Source organism: Ruditapes philippinarum, unplaced genomic scaffold (assembly GCF_026571515.1).
Source record: "Ruditapes philippinarum isolate M1 unplaced genomic scaffold, ASM2657151v2 ctg8421_1_1_1_1, whole genome shotgun sequence".
In the NCBI taxonomy this organism is placed as follows: domain Eukaryota; kingdom Metazoa; phylum Mollusca; class Bivalvia; order Venerida; family Veneridae; genus Ruditapes; species Ruditapes philippinarum.
In genome coordinates, this window is record NW_026854221.1 from 73,194 (window position 1) to 88,915 (window position 15,722).

A 15,722-nucleotide genomic window follows, 5' to 3' on the forward strand; every position below is an offset into this window, starting at 1 on the left:
TTGGGCCGCACATTGTGATGTCATGTAAACACTCTTTAAATCGTCTGTACAGCGTTAATGTACTCGATTAAGATATTGGTGTTGCGGATTATTTCTAGTTAGGACATTTTCCTATCACTGTAGAGTCAGTTTCAAAAACACATATGCAAGAAAACAGTGTTTGTATTCATCAGATTTCAAACAAAAAGCGGCGAAACACGAATCCCTTAAAATAAATAGAGTCTTGCTCCGCCTCTTTCATATTTGATATCATATTATCTAAACAAAATATGAAGTATATCTTGACTGATATACGCACCATATTTCCATGGTGAATTAAATATATCAAATATTTATCATACGATTGGTTGTTTCTTTAATCAAAAACGCAATACTGGAAAATAGTTCCACGTTGTTATGTTGTAACCATAATAAATAATAAATGTTAGAAACAACTTAAAAGTGGATTGGTCTACCACTTGCACATTTTCAATAGGTGCCAATATTTCAAATATTGATGAAAATGATAGAAATGTTTTATTTAGATATTCTTACAAAATATTTCTTGAAAACAAATAGTTATCTAGTTCTAAGTAATTTAGTATGACCATTATTTGATGAATTATAATATGAGCCGCGCCATCACAAAACCAACATAATGGGTTTGCGACCAGCATGGATCCAGACCAGCCTGCGCATTCGCGCAGTCTAATCAGGATCCATGCTGTTCGCGTACAAACCCTATAACAAGTAGATAAACTGATAGCGAACAGCATGGATCCTGATCAGACTGCGCCGATGCGCAGGCTGGTCAGGATCCATGCTGGTCGCAAACACATTATGTTGGTTTTGTCGTGACGCGGCTCATATTATGTTCTAGAACAATTTATTATCTGCTATTATGTTAATTGTTAGTTGATCGGAATCAAGTGTACATGTATCACACACTTACCTGACACAAACAGTAATGAATTAATGTCAGTTTAATACTTTGTTTTTATATGAATGATACTTAATACTATCAACATAAAATGAGCCGCGTCACGACAAAACCAACATGGTGCGTTTGCGACCAGCATGGATACAGACCAGCCTGTGCATCCGCACAGTCTGATCAGGATCCATGCTGTTTGCTATCAGTTTCTCTACTTGTAATAGAGTTGGTAAGCGAACAGCATGGATCCTGATCAGACTGCGCGGGTGCGTAGGCTGGTCTGGATCCATGCTGGTCGCAAACACACTATGTTGGTTTTGTCGTGACGCGGCTCGAATGATTTATGTTACATGTATTTATTGGAAAATTCACAATAATTCAAACCGACATATTGTTAGTTTATTTGTTTATTATGTCATCAATTTTACAACATAACATATTAAAGTATACAAATCTACTTACCAGTAAAACATTGCCTCTCACTATACAGAGTTATAAGAACATTCAAAACATGTACACTTAAAACAATTTAAAAGAATTTTTTATACATGATGAACGTTGATAGTTAAGATAACCACTACTGACCCTCAATAAAAAATCTTCAAAATGTAATATTACTACTATAAAGAACTCTAGGAAGTGTAAAAATAAATGAAAGTGGTCAAAGTCTATGAACGGGGAAGTCAGATAAAAAAAAATTCTAAACAATTTTCGTTTTAAAGGTGTCATTCGGTATTTCTTGCACATACTGGCGATTATTTTTAAGCCGAAAAAAAAAATTAGCGATTGTTCGGATATCGGAATACACCGGCGTATATCATTGTGTTGCATTAAAAATGGCGGGGCCCAACTAGAAATGACACTGAAAATTTCACTGATAGGTATAGAAATCTATATAATTATTCTATTTTATTTTAATTAATTCCCCGTTTTAAATCATTACTGTTAGTAGTGATAGTCTACACCAGAATAAATGGCAGAGTTTCACAATTTTTTTTATCTGACAAAAAAGAAAACTACGGTGGCACAAAGGTGACATATGAGTGCTTTTATTTATCGCGTACGAGATACTATGTCGTGGCCTCGAGTTACTAAGTCGTGGCCACGAGGTAGCTAAGTCGTGGCCACAAGATACTATGTCGTGGCCACGAGTTATAAAGTCGTGGCCACGAGATAGTTTAATCATGGGAACGAGATACTTTGTCGTGGCCACGAGTTATTAAGTCGTGGCCACAAGAAAGTTAAGTCGTGGGAACGAGATACTATGTCGTGGCCACGAGTTACTAAGTCGTGGCCGCGAGATAGTAATGTCGTGGGAACGAGATAATATGTCGTGGCCAGGGGTTACTAAGTCGTGGCAACGAGATAGTTAAGTCGTGCGCACGAGATAAATTACCAATCAGATAACACTATTTATATAAATAACTACTTGTGGCTACTGCCACTCATGAAATATTTATTTTCATACCACTCGATGAAAATAAATCCTGTATTTATAGAAAAAAAACTTGAATATCCTCTATGTGCAATGCTTTTTTCTATAAAAGATTTTTCAAGTTACTTATTTTCAAAGCAAATTATCATGCATTTGAATTTCGAAAATGTAATTACTTTTTTACAGAAGAAAGCATAACTCAGAGATATGAAGAGAAAAACAAAAGGCAGGAGGAAAAAGAATTTTTGGGATTGGTAGTGTCCCATGAAACGCTGCTTCAAACTAAAAATGTAACGATTTTGGAGGTTTTGGGAAAACTTCCGCTTAAAGACATGCGTCTTCAACATATTGGAATAAATTGCAGTCATTGCAAAGCACTTGCCTGTGCATTATGGGTAAGTTGGTTAAATAGCACGTGATCATAAATGACAATGTCATAATTCACGAAAAGAGTATAGAAAATAAAGAAGAAATGAAAACAACGTACAAAATGAGCAAATAAAACAACAACAAAAGCAACAACAACGACAGCAAAAACGATAAAAAAAATCTTACACTTATAGCCGTTTAAGCATTTGACGCTATTGAAAGCGTTAGGATATATAAAAAAATGTTTTTCTGTGTTCTTCTTAAATAGCATTTCAGTTAAACGCTTGCTAGTGGCATAAAAATCAATACAAATATAATTGAAACAACAAAAACAACATAACTAATTTGCAACCATGTCGCGTTATCACACCAAATACAACCCAGGTTTGTTTATCTTACAGAATAACACCTGTATTGAAAGTATAGAACTGGAAGACAATGGTTTAGTTGGTGAAGACTTGGTACCAATCATCAATGTAGTGAGGACCAATTCAAATATTAAAAGCTTGGTTTGTAAATCGTATAATAATATATAGATCTTTATTTATTTTGACAGTTAAAGAAGAAAGATGTGTACATTTATAGTTTGAATTACACCGTATTTGTTGTGTCGTTTCATTTTTTGAAGGATTTGCATTGGTCAATAAGGAACAACGTTCGCTGTCTATATGTCTTTATGCTGTACCATGCATACGACTAAATAAACCTTCTGTTCTGTTGTTACCCGCTTCGTTATAATCTGCATATGACATAGGTTATATGTAATAAGTGCATAGCAGATTTAATATTAACTGAGTTATATTTTTCAGAGTTTATCAGAAAATGAAATACAAGTAGTTGGTGCAATGGCTCTTGATGAGATTTTGCGAGAAACAACGTGTTTGACACATATCAATCTTTCCGGTAAAATTGCTTTATATTTAATTTATTTCTTTCAGAAATGTCGAGTGCCTGAATTTGCAGTCACTAATTTTACAATTACTCTTAGCTATACCACAATCGCTTAGTTGATGCATATCTTTGCAAGAAAATTAATTTTGTAACTTGTCGAAATATTAAACATTATTGAAATAACAATTAGTGTTGCTTATGATTCATTTTCAACTAAAATAATCAAACTCTACTCTATAAATGTTGTTGTTCTTCATTATAAAAGACATGTTCCATTGAACTCAAATTTAAAATTATATCAAATAATTACACTTTTTTTCCAAATAGAACAGAAAATTTAAAATAAATGACATAAATATTTACTCGACTTCTATATCCATGTCGAATTAACTCTATTTAGGTTTTCAGAGAAATAGTTCAAGTGTTACCTCCCTTTATTCAACTAATTTGATTTGCGTTTGTCGATGATTAAATCAATTTAAAATTGAGTTAAATTATGGTAGAAAATCCATTTGTGGTTATGCAAGACAACAATTAACTGTAAACTTTTTTTGCATTTGCAATAGAATGCAAATCCTTTAAAAAATGATGTTGAATTTGTCTAAGGATTGCTGTATCATAAATCCGTATTGTCGACCTTAGTAGTTTTTGCTGTCATCGTACAGAATAGAACAGAATACTGCTCAAAAACTTGAATACATGTACATATAAACCCAAGAACAAGTTTTCCTATATTATTGCCGTGCATTTTGTTACTCTTAAGCAAACGTCACAAATTTTTATGCTACAGTTAACAGCTTTTCCTTGTATTTTAATTGTTTTAGGAACAAAGTTGGGCGACAGGGAGAGTGAGTTCATAGCAGCAGGATTACAAAATAATAACAGTGTAAGATGGTTGAACCTTAGTCACAATATAATAGGAACTGGTGGTAGTAAGAAACTAGGACGAGCGATTGGTTAGTATCCAATTAATCGAGTAATTATCGATAAGGTTTTATATTGGGAAACCAACCAATACCAGAATGTGGCAAATTCATAAGTCTTAGAAATTCTTAAATTATGTATATCTTTATGTATAACATAAAAAATGCATGTAACTATACATAACGCATTGAAAGTTATCATTAAAGCATTAAAAAGTAAAAAAAAAATCAATGGACTTTAATCTACTGGTTATGATGAAAAAGAATTATTTTGCCAAAATGCTAAATACTCAGACACTTTACCGAATTACCGAATTACTGATCTAAGGATGTTCCACCGGCTGCCGGTTCAGACCGGAATATCTAGCTCGAGGATAACTGATTACGATCAATGATTAGTTTATGTATGTATCAAACGTTTTTAACTATCGTTAGCTGTTAAAGTTGTCACCTAACGAATACAGCTCACCGTAAGCTGTATACGTTTTAACCTACGTTTGCAGGTTTCATGAAAGCTATATACGACGTAAACTGTATACGGTGCAACAAAGCGCTGTAAATGCACGTCCTGGGTGTCATAACCATGCTGACATATACATGAAGTTGATGGGAAATGTAATGCTCTGGGGTGGTTGTCTCGAAAAATTCTCGTATCTTAAAGTTATGGTCTCTGTGGATTAGGAGTCCAAAACTATACTCCTTTAATATGTCTTTGACTGTCATAATAATTATCTAAATCATCAGCAGTACCATTGTCATCCTCATCATCATCATCATTATCATCATCATCGTCATCAAATCATCATCATCATCATATTCATCATCATCATCATCATCATCATCGTTATTATAATTATCATCATCATCATCACCACCACCATCATCATCATAAATTCTGTAAATTCGCGATTGAATTAAATGTGAAAAAACGTAATGTTGCCAACTATTTCTGTGTACATACAGGGGACACAACTTCTTTGCAGTCTTTAAACCTTAGTTGGAATCATATAAGAATGGAAGGGGCAGTTGGTATACTTAAAGGTTTACAGGTAAGTAATTCTGTTACACTAATTAATTTGTACAATGACTTACCCTGCTTTAAATTTGCAATTTAACAATGTCAGTGTATGCGGTTTTAATAAAGAAAACATAAAGAAAGGAGTAAAAAGTACTGGTTATTTTTTGCAAATTTTCATCGTTATTTAGAAATTTAAGAGGATTGTAAATGCCGTTTGCAATGTGGAAATTGATTTCTTTGATCACTTCACAATATTTTACTTTTAAATGTATGAAAATTATCATGATTCTGATGACATGCTGCTTTAAACTAACGCCGCGCGTTTCTCGTGATTAACATGTGCTAAAGAGGGACAAACTACTTTAAAATAGAGAATGCCGGGTGCACAAGACATCAATGTAAAATTTACCTTACAATTCTTGAATTTATAATGCAATGATCGATTTTAATATTCTGAATAAACTTCAAATAACTGTAGATTTTCTATCTCTAAAATAACCTGAATGTTCTGTTTTTAGGAGTATCTGAATCGTTTTAACCTTGTCCTTGCAGAAAAATAATTCATTAATCAATGTGGACCTAAGTATGAACGGACTCGGGTTCGAAGGAAGTCTCGCATTGGAAGATACTTTACGAGAAAACTCATGCTTGAAATATCTTGATATAAGCAATAACAGAATAAACTGGGAAGGTGTGTCTTATGTTGCCAAAGGCCTGAAAAAGAACTCAACACTGCAGATGCTGAAAGTAAGATATGTCACAATTTACACCGTTAAAGGCCCATTATGCCTCAGAAATGCTTTCATTTTATTTCTGAAAAAAAGAAAAGAAAAATTTTGTTATAGAATCTACCTTTAAAGTTTCCAAAAACAAACTCAATTGCTTTATACATACATCTTTAGTTCTGTTTGCAGTTAGTATAATTATAGTAAATAAGTATTTTGTATGGGAGTCAAATTACTACTTTATTTACATACCTTTACGACAAATACCTGCCTGTTCAGGGTTACTTTTTCAGTAGATAGATAGACAGACAGACAGACAGACAGACAGACAGACAGACAGACAGACAGACAGACAGACAGACAGACAGACAGACAGACAGACAGACAGACAGACAGACAGACAGACAGACAGACAGACAGATAGATAGATAGATAGATAGATAGTTTTATTCTGGTAAAAAATACATGTCATAAACAACTACAAATTCAATGTCAACATCAAGAGATACATGTAAACATGAAAGTGCATGTGTTGATGCCATATATTCAAAACCAAGGATGACACAAAAAGAAGGCATAAGCCGACTTATTTCCATTGTGGTCCTTAGAATTGATCATATGACACCAGAAAGGCAAAATATTTACTAATTATTAAGTATTGCAACATAAATTATTCATCACAATTTCATATCAATTATTGCACATAAGTATTTCCATCACAAAATTTATCACACATGTATTATAATCATAATTACTATGACAGATATGTTTGACAATGAATAGGTACTACTAAAATATGCACTAAACATAAAAAATATATAAATAAAATCTAGGTAAGATGACTAGATTTAAAATGACTAAACAGATATTGATTGCATAAAATGTTCCTGAAGAGATTTTTTAAAATTATCACGACTTGCTATGAACCTAAGATGTGTTGGTAACTGTTCCATTCCTAACAACCATTAAATACAAATGTTTCTTACCGAAACCCTTAACTCTTGGAATAGAATAACTGTTACTATCTCTAAATCGAGTGGAGTAAGAGTGTACCTCATTTGCAATTTGAAAATGCTCATTTAATAAATAGGTGCACTATTGTTATGTATCTTATGTACATGACCAAGAAATAAGGAAATTTTACCCTCAGATGTACGGGTAAACCAACCAACTTCTCAAAATGAGCCCTCCCTATATGAATTACGGGGACTGAGATTAAGTAATAAATCTCACCAACTTATTCTGTGTGGCCTGAAGTCTATTTCTTAGATTTTGACTCAACCCTAAATACCAGGAGGCACACGCATAATCAAAATGACATTGTATTAATGAAGAAACTAAATTAAAGCTGTTTAGTATACCTATTTAAAAATGAACTTTTTCTATATAAAAACTTAAGTTTTGCATTGGCCTTCTTAATTACCTGGTTGGCTATAGACTCACCAGATAGACATTGATCTAGGTCAGCACCTAAGTAGTTAACAGATTTTGGTGGATGTTATTGTAGTACCATTACATACAATATTTAGTTGATCACATGACCTAAGTCTTGGTTTAGACGCAAATAAAATAGACTCTGTCTTTCCAAGATGTAAGGAAAGTTTATTATCAGTGAGCCACTTACTCACACTGCTGAGATCACAGTAAGCTGAGAGGTAATATACTGGATATCTTTACCTGATACTAAAATACCTGAGTCATCAGCATACAGAAAGCAATTTATTACGAACCACAGCCTCCATATCATTAACATAAATCAAGAATAGGAGAGGGCCAAGGATCGAACCTTGGGGTACCCCACAAGTTACATTGGCGCTAGATGAAAGTACACCGGAGACATTGACCATTTGTGTATGGCTAGATAAGTAAGACCTAAACCAGTGAATAACATCACTAGAAAACCCCATAGCATCAAGTTTCATGAGTAAAAATATTATGATCGACAGTGTCGAACGCCTTTTGTAAATCTAAAAGGACCATACCGTCATAATTACCTTTATCCATTTCAAATTTAATGAAATCTGTAAGGTGTAAAAGGCAAGTGTCAGTTAGAAATCTATGTCTAAAACCAGACTGATGGGTATAAAGTAGGTTATTCTCTGATAAGTAACTCTCTACTTGGTCATAAATAATTCTCTCAAGGACGCCTTGGACACTACACTTAAAATAGACACTGTCGATAATTACCAGGTTCAGTCTTATTATTTTTTTATACAATGGAACAACACGGGCAGACTTGAGATCACCTGGAACAATACCAGTAATAATGGACAAATTAAGTATATGAGTAAGGGGTTCAGCAATGTTGTGAACACTATCCTTTATAAATCGCGCAGGTATACCATCCAAGCCTGTAGCTTTATTGGCCCCTAGTTTATTTAAGTACTTAATTACAGTTCCCTTAGTAACAACAGATAAAGAAAAACTGTTACGTACAACACCCTTTTTACTATAAAAATATAATATAAAGTTTCTTCCAAAATTATTCATACTAGTAGGAAGTTTTTCAACTAACTATTGAGCAACAGTCGTAAAAAATTCATTAAATTTTTCAGCAACACAAAATTTATCAAAACATAAACTAGTATTGATGTTTAAACCTATATTTGAAGACGAAGAGAAGTTGTAAAACATCTACATGCACTGAATCTATTTCATATACATTATTAAACACATGTTTGACATTTCCAAAGATTTTTTAATGGATTTCTGATGCACAATGTGCCTTAAATTAAAGTCTGCAATACATTGATATATCAAATATGCTTTTATGCCAATCATAAATATTCTGTTTACCATGTTTGCTATTTTCAAAGAATTTGCTGTGTCCGCATACATATACATCACAATTACTTTATGTCTGGTCCCAAAAGAGAGATACAAAATAATTAATAATTATTTTATTTAAATTCAGTAATTAAACGTTGATTTATTAGCACCCTGTTGTCATAAGTATTATATAAAATATATATTTATGTGCGTAGGCTAGCATCATTTTTTTTTCAAAAATAATTAACATTTAGAAATGAAATGATTTAAAATGAAAGTTAATAAAACATTCATAACCAAAATTAGTTTTAACAAATAGCGAGAATAATGAAGTGTTAGTTAATAGGGTGTATTATGTGTTACTTTTGTTTAAACTTATTTTATTGCTACAGATACAGGTACAACAACCAATATATAATTCATAAAAGAGAAAATTGATTGCCAAACATTAACTTTCAAGCACATAAATAAATTTACCATTTAATCATGTTTTCCATAAACTGAATTGCTTTTGTGCGTTTGGACGCACAAAATGGTTGCATATTTGATATGTTTTCTTCCAATCCTATAACATCCAGTGAAGAAAATATGTATTTCATAGAAAATGGAAACGGCGCTTGTTTTGCAGTTTCACTATGGAAGCCGAGTCACGCCATTTCATATAAGCAAGTTGTCGAACGTTTTGTCCCTACCGGCTAAAACTTAAAAATACAAAACACTTGTAAAAACATGGCAAAAACACGACTTATTTCTCCTACCATCATTTCGACTTTTCTCATTTTGTTACGAAAAAATATGGCATTGCACGTATGGGCCAATGTATTAAAGTTTTAAACCATTGCTATTGAAACAAAAAATGCTATAGATTATTCTGACTTTCTCTGATTCTTTTTTTTCAGATTGGCAGTAATCCCATTAATATGGAGGGTTGTTATGAACTGTTGAAAGCTGTCGCTTCCAGAAAAAGTCAAATCTTGCATATAGCACTAGATGTAAATATATATTTATTATATACCTATATGTATACGTTTACTAGTGAAAAAAAAAAACAGTCATTTTTGACTGAAGATATACAAACTTTCGTTTCCGTATTCCATACTTTGTACTCAACAACTAGCCTGTGTTATATGTCAAACAAAATGACGAACTTCTTGTCTGTTTAACGTTCGTACATTTCCGTGTTTCCGGAACCTGCCGAGCGATAAGGGAAAACCCCATGTTTATTTATATGAGTATAAAATTGTCAAACATGTCACACCATAGATGTAAATAATAAATTGAGATGAAGAAATGCATATTATTTTACAGTAATTTAAAATGTAAAAATGTTTCAATAAAATATGCTTTGAATTATGTTTTAGTAATTGTTAACGCGTTACTGTTTTACCGAAACAAGGAGAGCGATAAAATATACGGTATCGTGATATTCATTAAAAATAACGGAGATCATTTTTTATATCAACATTCCACATTAGAAATCTTATATTGAAATTCATTACTTTTATATACCGCACTTGTCAAAAAAAACCTAAGGGCATAACCAATAACAGGCTTACAAACCTGCGAGATTTTTTTTAAAGGGCGCAAATCGAGTCTCTTTTCATTGCACACGATAGACCTCCTCCTTTCTACATTTTTGTCATAATGACCCGCGACAAATATCTAACCTAATTTCCCTCGCTGAATGCCGCTGAAATATTACTGGACAGAATTATTTTTGTGTGCCAAATTACCAAAATATGTAAAGCGTTGCAACGCCTTTCATTCAAATCGGGCTAAGAATCGCACAAAAATCGATTTTTAATTTAGTTTTAAGTATATTTCTCTGTTATCCTTTACAGATTTTTCCATTTTAAGTATTTCACTTGATATTTGAATGATATTTAAAATTGTATGTTTTTGGCCTTTGAACTTCAGTGGTGTTCCTTTAATCAACTAGCTGTCGTGTATAAACTTAATTAGGCCTATAAACTGAGGCCTATATCAAGACAAAAAGATTTAAAAAAGAAGTAAAAAAGTAGAATTAGTTTGCCAATAATACTGACAATGTTTTAGGGCAGTAGACAATAACGCTTTGTTTTGAAATTCATAAAATTTTAATGTATTTAAACAAAGCCATCAGTCTTTTTTGACATACAATTTATTACTATTCACATTTAATTTTACCATTTCATCACAGCTCGATAACACATATTTTTTTTAAAGAATAATTAACTTGAGATTTGAGTAGTTTTCATGAATACTTTATAGAATATCCCCGTGAACGGCGCTGTTTTAACGGTGGCCAATGACATAATGAAGGCCCGACAGTTCTCGATTACTCATGGTGGGATACTTGATACGAGGGACGTTGTTGGTATCAGAAAAGGTAAAATACTAGTCCACTTTCTATATTATAGACTTTAAAAATCGCACGTGTTCTTTATGCAGTAGTAAGTATGTAAGTAAGTAAGTAAGTAAGGAAATTCTTTTATAAAGAAATGTGTTACAAATATATGCATGTACATAGATTTACTTTTAGAAGAACGCCAGGCCCTTTTGTTCTATAAGTCACCTTAGCTGAGCATATAAGCTATTTTGAACATTATATTAACATAGTAAATTTATATTAAAATGTAAAACGAGCATCTTTAGGCATTACGACAATAAGGATTTTACTATGTATGATGTATATCTATTACGATAACAATAATCGGACATTTCCGTTTTACAAGAACAATTTAGAATCGGGCATTTCCGATAAATTACGATAAAAAATCGGAGATTGCCGATATATCACATATAAAATAAAAGAGTTAAATACATTCCTTTTGATTAACCCTATAATATATAATAAGAAAATGTTTCTTTCACCAATCATCTACAAATGCAGGGCATAATACTAGGGTATAATATGTATTGCGTTAAATGTTGATATTCATTCAGTAAATAATTCACGAAGTACATTGAGTGTAAAAGATGGAAAAGATCTTGTAAACGTCCCCTTCTGATGATGCCTTTGTTATTAACCCTTACCATAAACAGACCTGCTCGACTCGCAATCTGGACAAAACAATTATATATATTATTTTTTCCCCCATCATTTCCATGGACAATTTCAAGAACTGACTGAGTATCGATAGAAGCAGATCATGGTCAGATGGCACGGATTTTCGTGTTGACCTTGATCTATAGTTCTTGTTTGCGTAGATTAACTGTCACTAGGCGGCTTAAAGGCCCATTATGCCTCAGAAATGTTATTTTTTTTCTCAAAACAGTTATTTTTTGGTATATTTTTTACAGATTGCAAAATATAAGTCATTAGCCACATAGATGAATTATCTTTTGCTTCCGAAGCTCTTTTGGTAATTTGTATAATAATATTGAATTATATGGAAGTCAAAATACTATTTTGTTTACATTTTTCTACCTTTAAGACATATTTCAGAATGCTCAGCGCTACTTCCTTTAGTTGTTGAACATGTTACATGCTCTGAATCCTTTATTTAAACATTATTTAACACATGTTTGATATTTCTTAAGAATTGAAAATATATGGATTCTTTAAGGAATTATGTGCCTTTAAGAGTAAAATAACAGTTTTGTTTTTCTTATTTCCTTCAGTGAAACCAGAGGACCCTATAACAATTGTTGTACGGTATCTAGGAACCGTAGGTATCCGGATAATCGACCTATTCCGGATGTTTGACTCCGATAATGATGGCCAGGTCTCAAGGAGGGAGTTCATCCGCGGACTTAAAGTAATCATTTCCTATTTTCATTAAACAATAAGTAAAAATTAAATTATATAACGGAGATATGCCAATATCTCATTTAACGTTTAATCTGCAAGCAAGTATAAGTGATACTTCTTGTATAAAGTTTTGTATAAACTTAGAACTTTGACTCTGCTTTGGGGAAGAAAAAAAGTGATATCTTCTTAACAAACTTTATTACTTTGTTACTGTCACAGAAAAATTATATAAACTATAATAAATTTTTTTCTTATATATTAGAACTATATTAGTGTATATTGAATTATATTTTTACAACACAGGCACTTTTACCGTGCTCGAAGATAAAAAGGTATCAATAATTACTGTATTTTTCCATAATTACTGTATTTTTCCCTAGAGCTTAGTTCAGTTAGTGCATTGTCCTACATTTTTCTTTCTAACTTCCTTATAAACCGGATACATTTCTTTCTTATATTTAATCTACATATTCAGGTCTATATATGAATTTCATTTATATCACATTTTCACGGAACTGCGTTTTTACCAAGTCTCTTGGGAATTTTATCGTTACAAACGTTTTACTTATTCCTTGACCTAAGTTTCTACCTAAGTTACATCTAGAAAATAAATAAAGAGACATTTTTGAAAATGTAGTGTAAAAGTGTAAATTTGAGAGAATATGCGTTATGTTGGTTCAGGTCGCGCGGGTAAGGTGCCTACTTCGCAACCCGTTGGTAACAGCCTTGCTTTTTGAACGACAATATATGCCTAGATAATACACAATAGATATGTTTTGGTCCCAGTTGGGGGTAGACTTCAAGTTAAGGAGCGTCACACCTTCATGCAAATATTTCTTAAAAGTATCTTTGAAAGTATCAGTATTTCGATCCTCATTGACCAACTGAACTTCAATTTTAAACGTCGGTAGTTGTATCTAATACATAATTTGATAGTGTTGCTTCTACACCAAATTTGTTTTCTGTTGAAAAAAGAACAAAAAAACAACAACAACCCCCCCCCCCCCAAAAAAAACAAATAAAAACCAACAACTCCTTTTTGAAAGCAACAAAATGTAATCAATTAAATATCATCACAGCAAATCATTCAAAACGCACGTGCATCTTAAACTTTAAGCCCGCCAACACATTTTGTAACTTTGTGACGTCACTGCTTCATTAGTTACGGTTAGAAGGCCTGGTAATAACTAGTACACCCATGTTTTGTATTAACAATGGCTTGTACGGTTGTTACAAAATGTACGTTTAACCTGTGTTTGTCATTGTATTGAATATGAAATATTATATTTCATATTTACAGAGAGTTGGTGTTCCATTGTCAGACCGAGACCTGATAACTGTCGCATCGAGACTTGATAAACACAAAAAAGGCTTTATAAGTTACGGGTAAATAAATTCTTTGTTTGACAAAGAAATATGTGCAGGCTGAAAGAATGTATTGTATCAGCTTGAATAGTTGATGCTTTATTTCTTTACATTTGTTTGATTAACCCTGTTATAAATTTAAACTAAAGTATTTCATTAATTTTATCTTTCCGTTCGAATGTAGTTAAGCACATCAAACAATGGATACCTGTAACAAAGCATGCATTAAAAATTTATTCTTTACAAGCAATATATTGTCAACATATTATCATTGAAACTTTTAACAAAGCACGGATTTGTTGGTTTTTTCTTTAAGTCTAAAGAAAACTTTTTTTACAGTCAGTATTTTGTTCAAGTAATTTTTCTTTAAGTCTACTATCAAACGGAGTAAGAAGTCACATACGTGAGGAACGAAAGGAAGATAAGCGACAAGAGGTTAAAGAACGAAACAGGCTGGAAGAGCGCAGGCGCATACTTCAGACGGAACTTCCGGAAATATATAAAAGACGTTATGAAGACGATTTGTTTATGTTCTATACATCACATTCGTCTTCAAACCTAGTGACACCACTTCGAAGCTCTACAAACAGCACTCATAGCATGTATGGAAAACAATGCTCACTTTTGCCTGCACTTGAGTCTGGAAAGGCATCTCTTGTTTCTATTCATTGTCAGAACGAGGCTCAAAAGACGACAAGATTTGAAAATGAACAGACCAAATCAACAAATAGTACAAACAAAATGCAATCTCCGAAATCAATTAAAAGGCATTCTTTGCAAGCTAACATGAAGTCTAATGACATATTACGTTATATTCAATCTCATCTACAACGTAAAAAGACTCAAGCAAGTTTCGACTTGTCTTCGCTCCAAAACATTGACACATAGACTAATTTAATATTTATTATTTTCGTTGATAATGACATATCTTTGTGTGTGAATTTTTTACAAGTAAATAAAGATGAATTTCTTTTGAATGTTCATTCCTTCCAGTTCGAAAGATAAAACATTGAGCTTTTACATGAATGTTCGGCATATTTCGTCTCTTTTCGCCTTATTCCCTGTAGAATAAAGATCAGGTAAACTGATTCAAATGTTACAAACAAACCCCATTGGTAGGACAATCTGGTTTATAAAATCAAATGTTACCTGGAGAAAAATCATTACATTTTTAGAATGTTTAGAAAATGTTTTGTTCCTGTCCGCCCACAAAGGGTTTTAACTGAAACATGTGATGTGGATTTTGTTTTGTTTGTATTGTGTTACCGAGGCTTTTCATATGAATAATTCATCACTTGAACTATTGTCTAAGTTATCGTTGTCTGTGTCACTTGTATTTAAATTGTCTTTTCTTTGTATAGTGTGCCACAAATCGCTTTCAACGTTTGCATTCATTTTCCAGATAAACATATCTTTCAGCAGTTTTGAGTAATGCTATGGACTTAAAAACTTCGCTGTGTGTGGCTTTTTTTACCAAGTTCCAGGAAGTTCCAAGTACCTTTAGTTCTCAAGATATTTCCGCTTGACAACTATACTTTCTGTTCTAAAAACACCGTGTTTAGGAACGAGAGTGTCTTCCAT

General features: G+C 32.5%; 1 protein-coding gene across 1 annotated transcript; it reads left to right on the forward strand.

Moving 5' to 3' along the window:
• The first annotated feature begins 2,660 nt into the window (after positions 1-2,660).
• Positions 2,661-15,105, forward strand: LOC132739469 (leucine-rich repeat-containing protein 74A-like). The gene is made up of 11 exons (XM_060727185.1): positions 2,661-2,743; positions 3,119-3,226; positions 3,527-3,620; positions 4,433-4,564; positions 5,495-5,580; positions 6,102-6,296; positions 9,943-10,035; positions 11,294-11,411; positions 12,647-12,783; positions 14,077-14,162; positions 14,513-15,105. Exons 1-11 carry the CDS (start codon positions 2,681-2,683, stop codon positions 15,027-15,029), a joined length of 1,629 nt encoding a protein of 542 aa, XP_060583168.1. The 5' UTR covers positions 2,661-2,680; the 3' UTR covers positions 15,030-15,105.
• Positions 15,106-15,722: the final 617 nt, after the last annotated feature.

Coding starts and splice junctions, on each gene's coding strand:
- LOC132739469 (XM_060727185.1), top strand. CDS start 2,681: ATGCGTCTTCAACATATTGGAATAAATTGCAGTCATTGCAAAGCACTT. Junction 4,565..5,494: donor GAAACTAGGACGAGCGATTG/GTTAGTATCCAA, acceptor GTGTACATACAG/GGGACACAACTTCTTTGCAG. Junction 14,163..14,512: donor AAAGGCTTTATAAGTTACGG/GTAAATAAATTC, acceptor TTTTTCTTTAAG/TCTACTATCAAACGGAGTAA.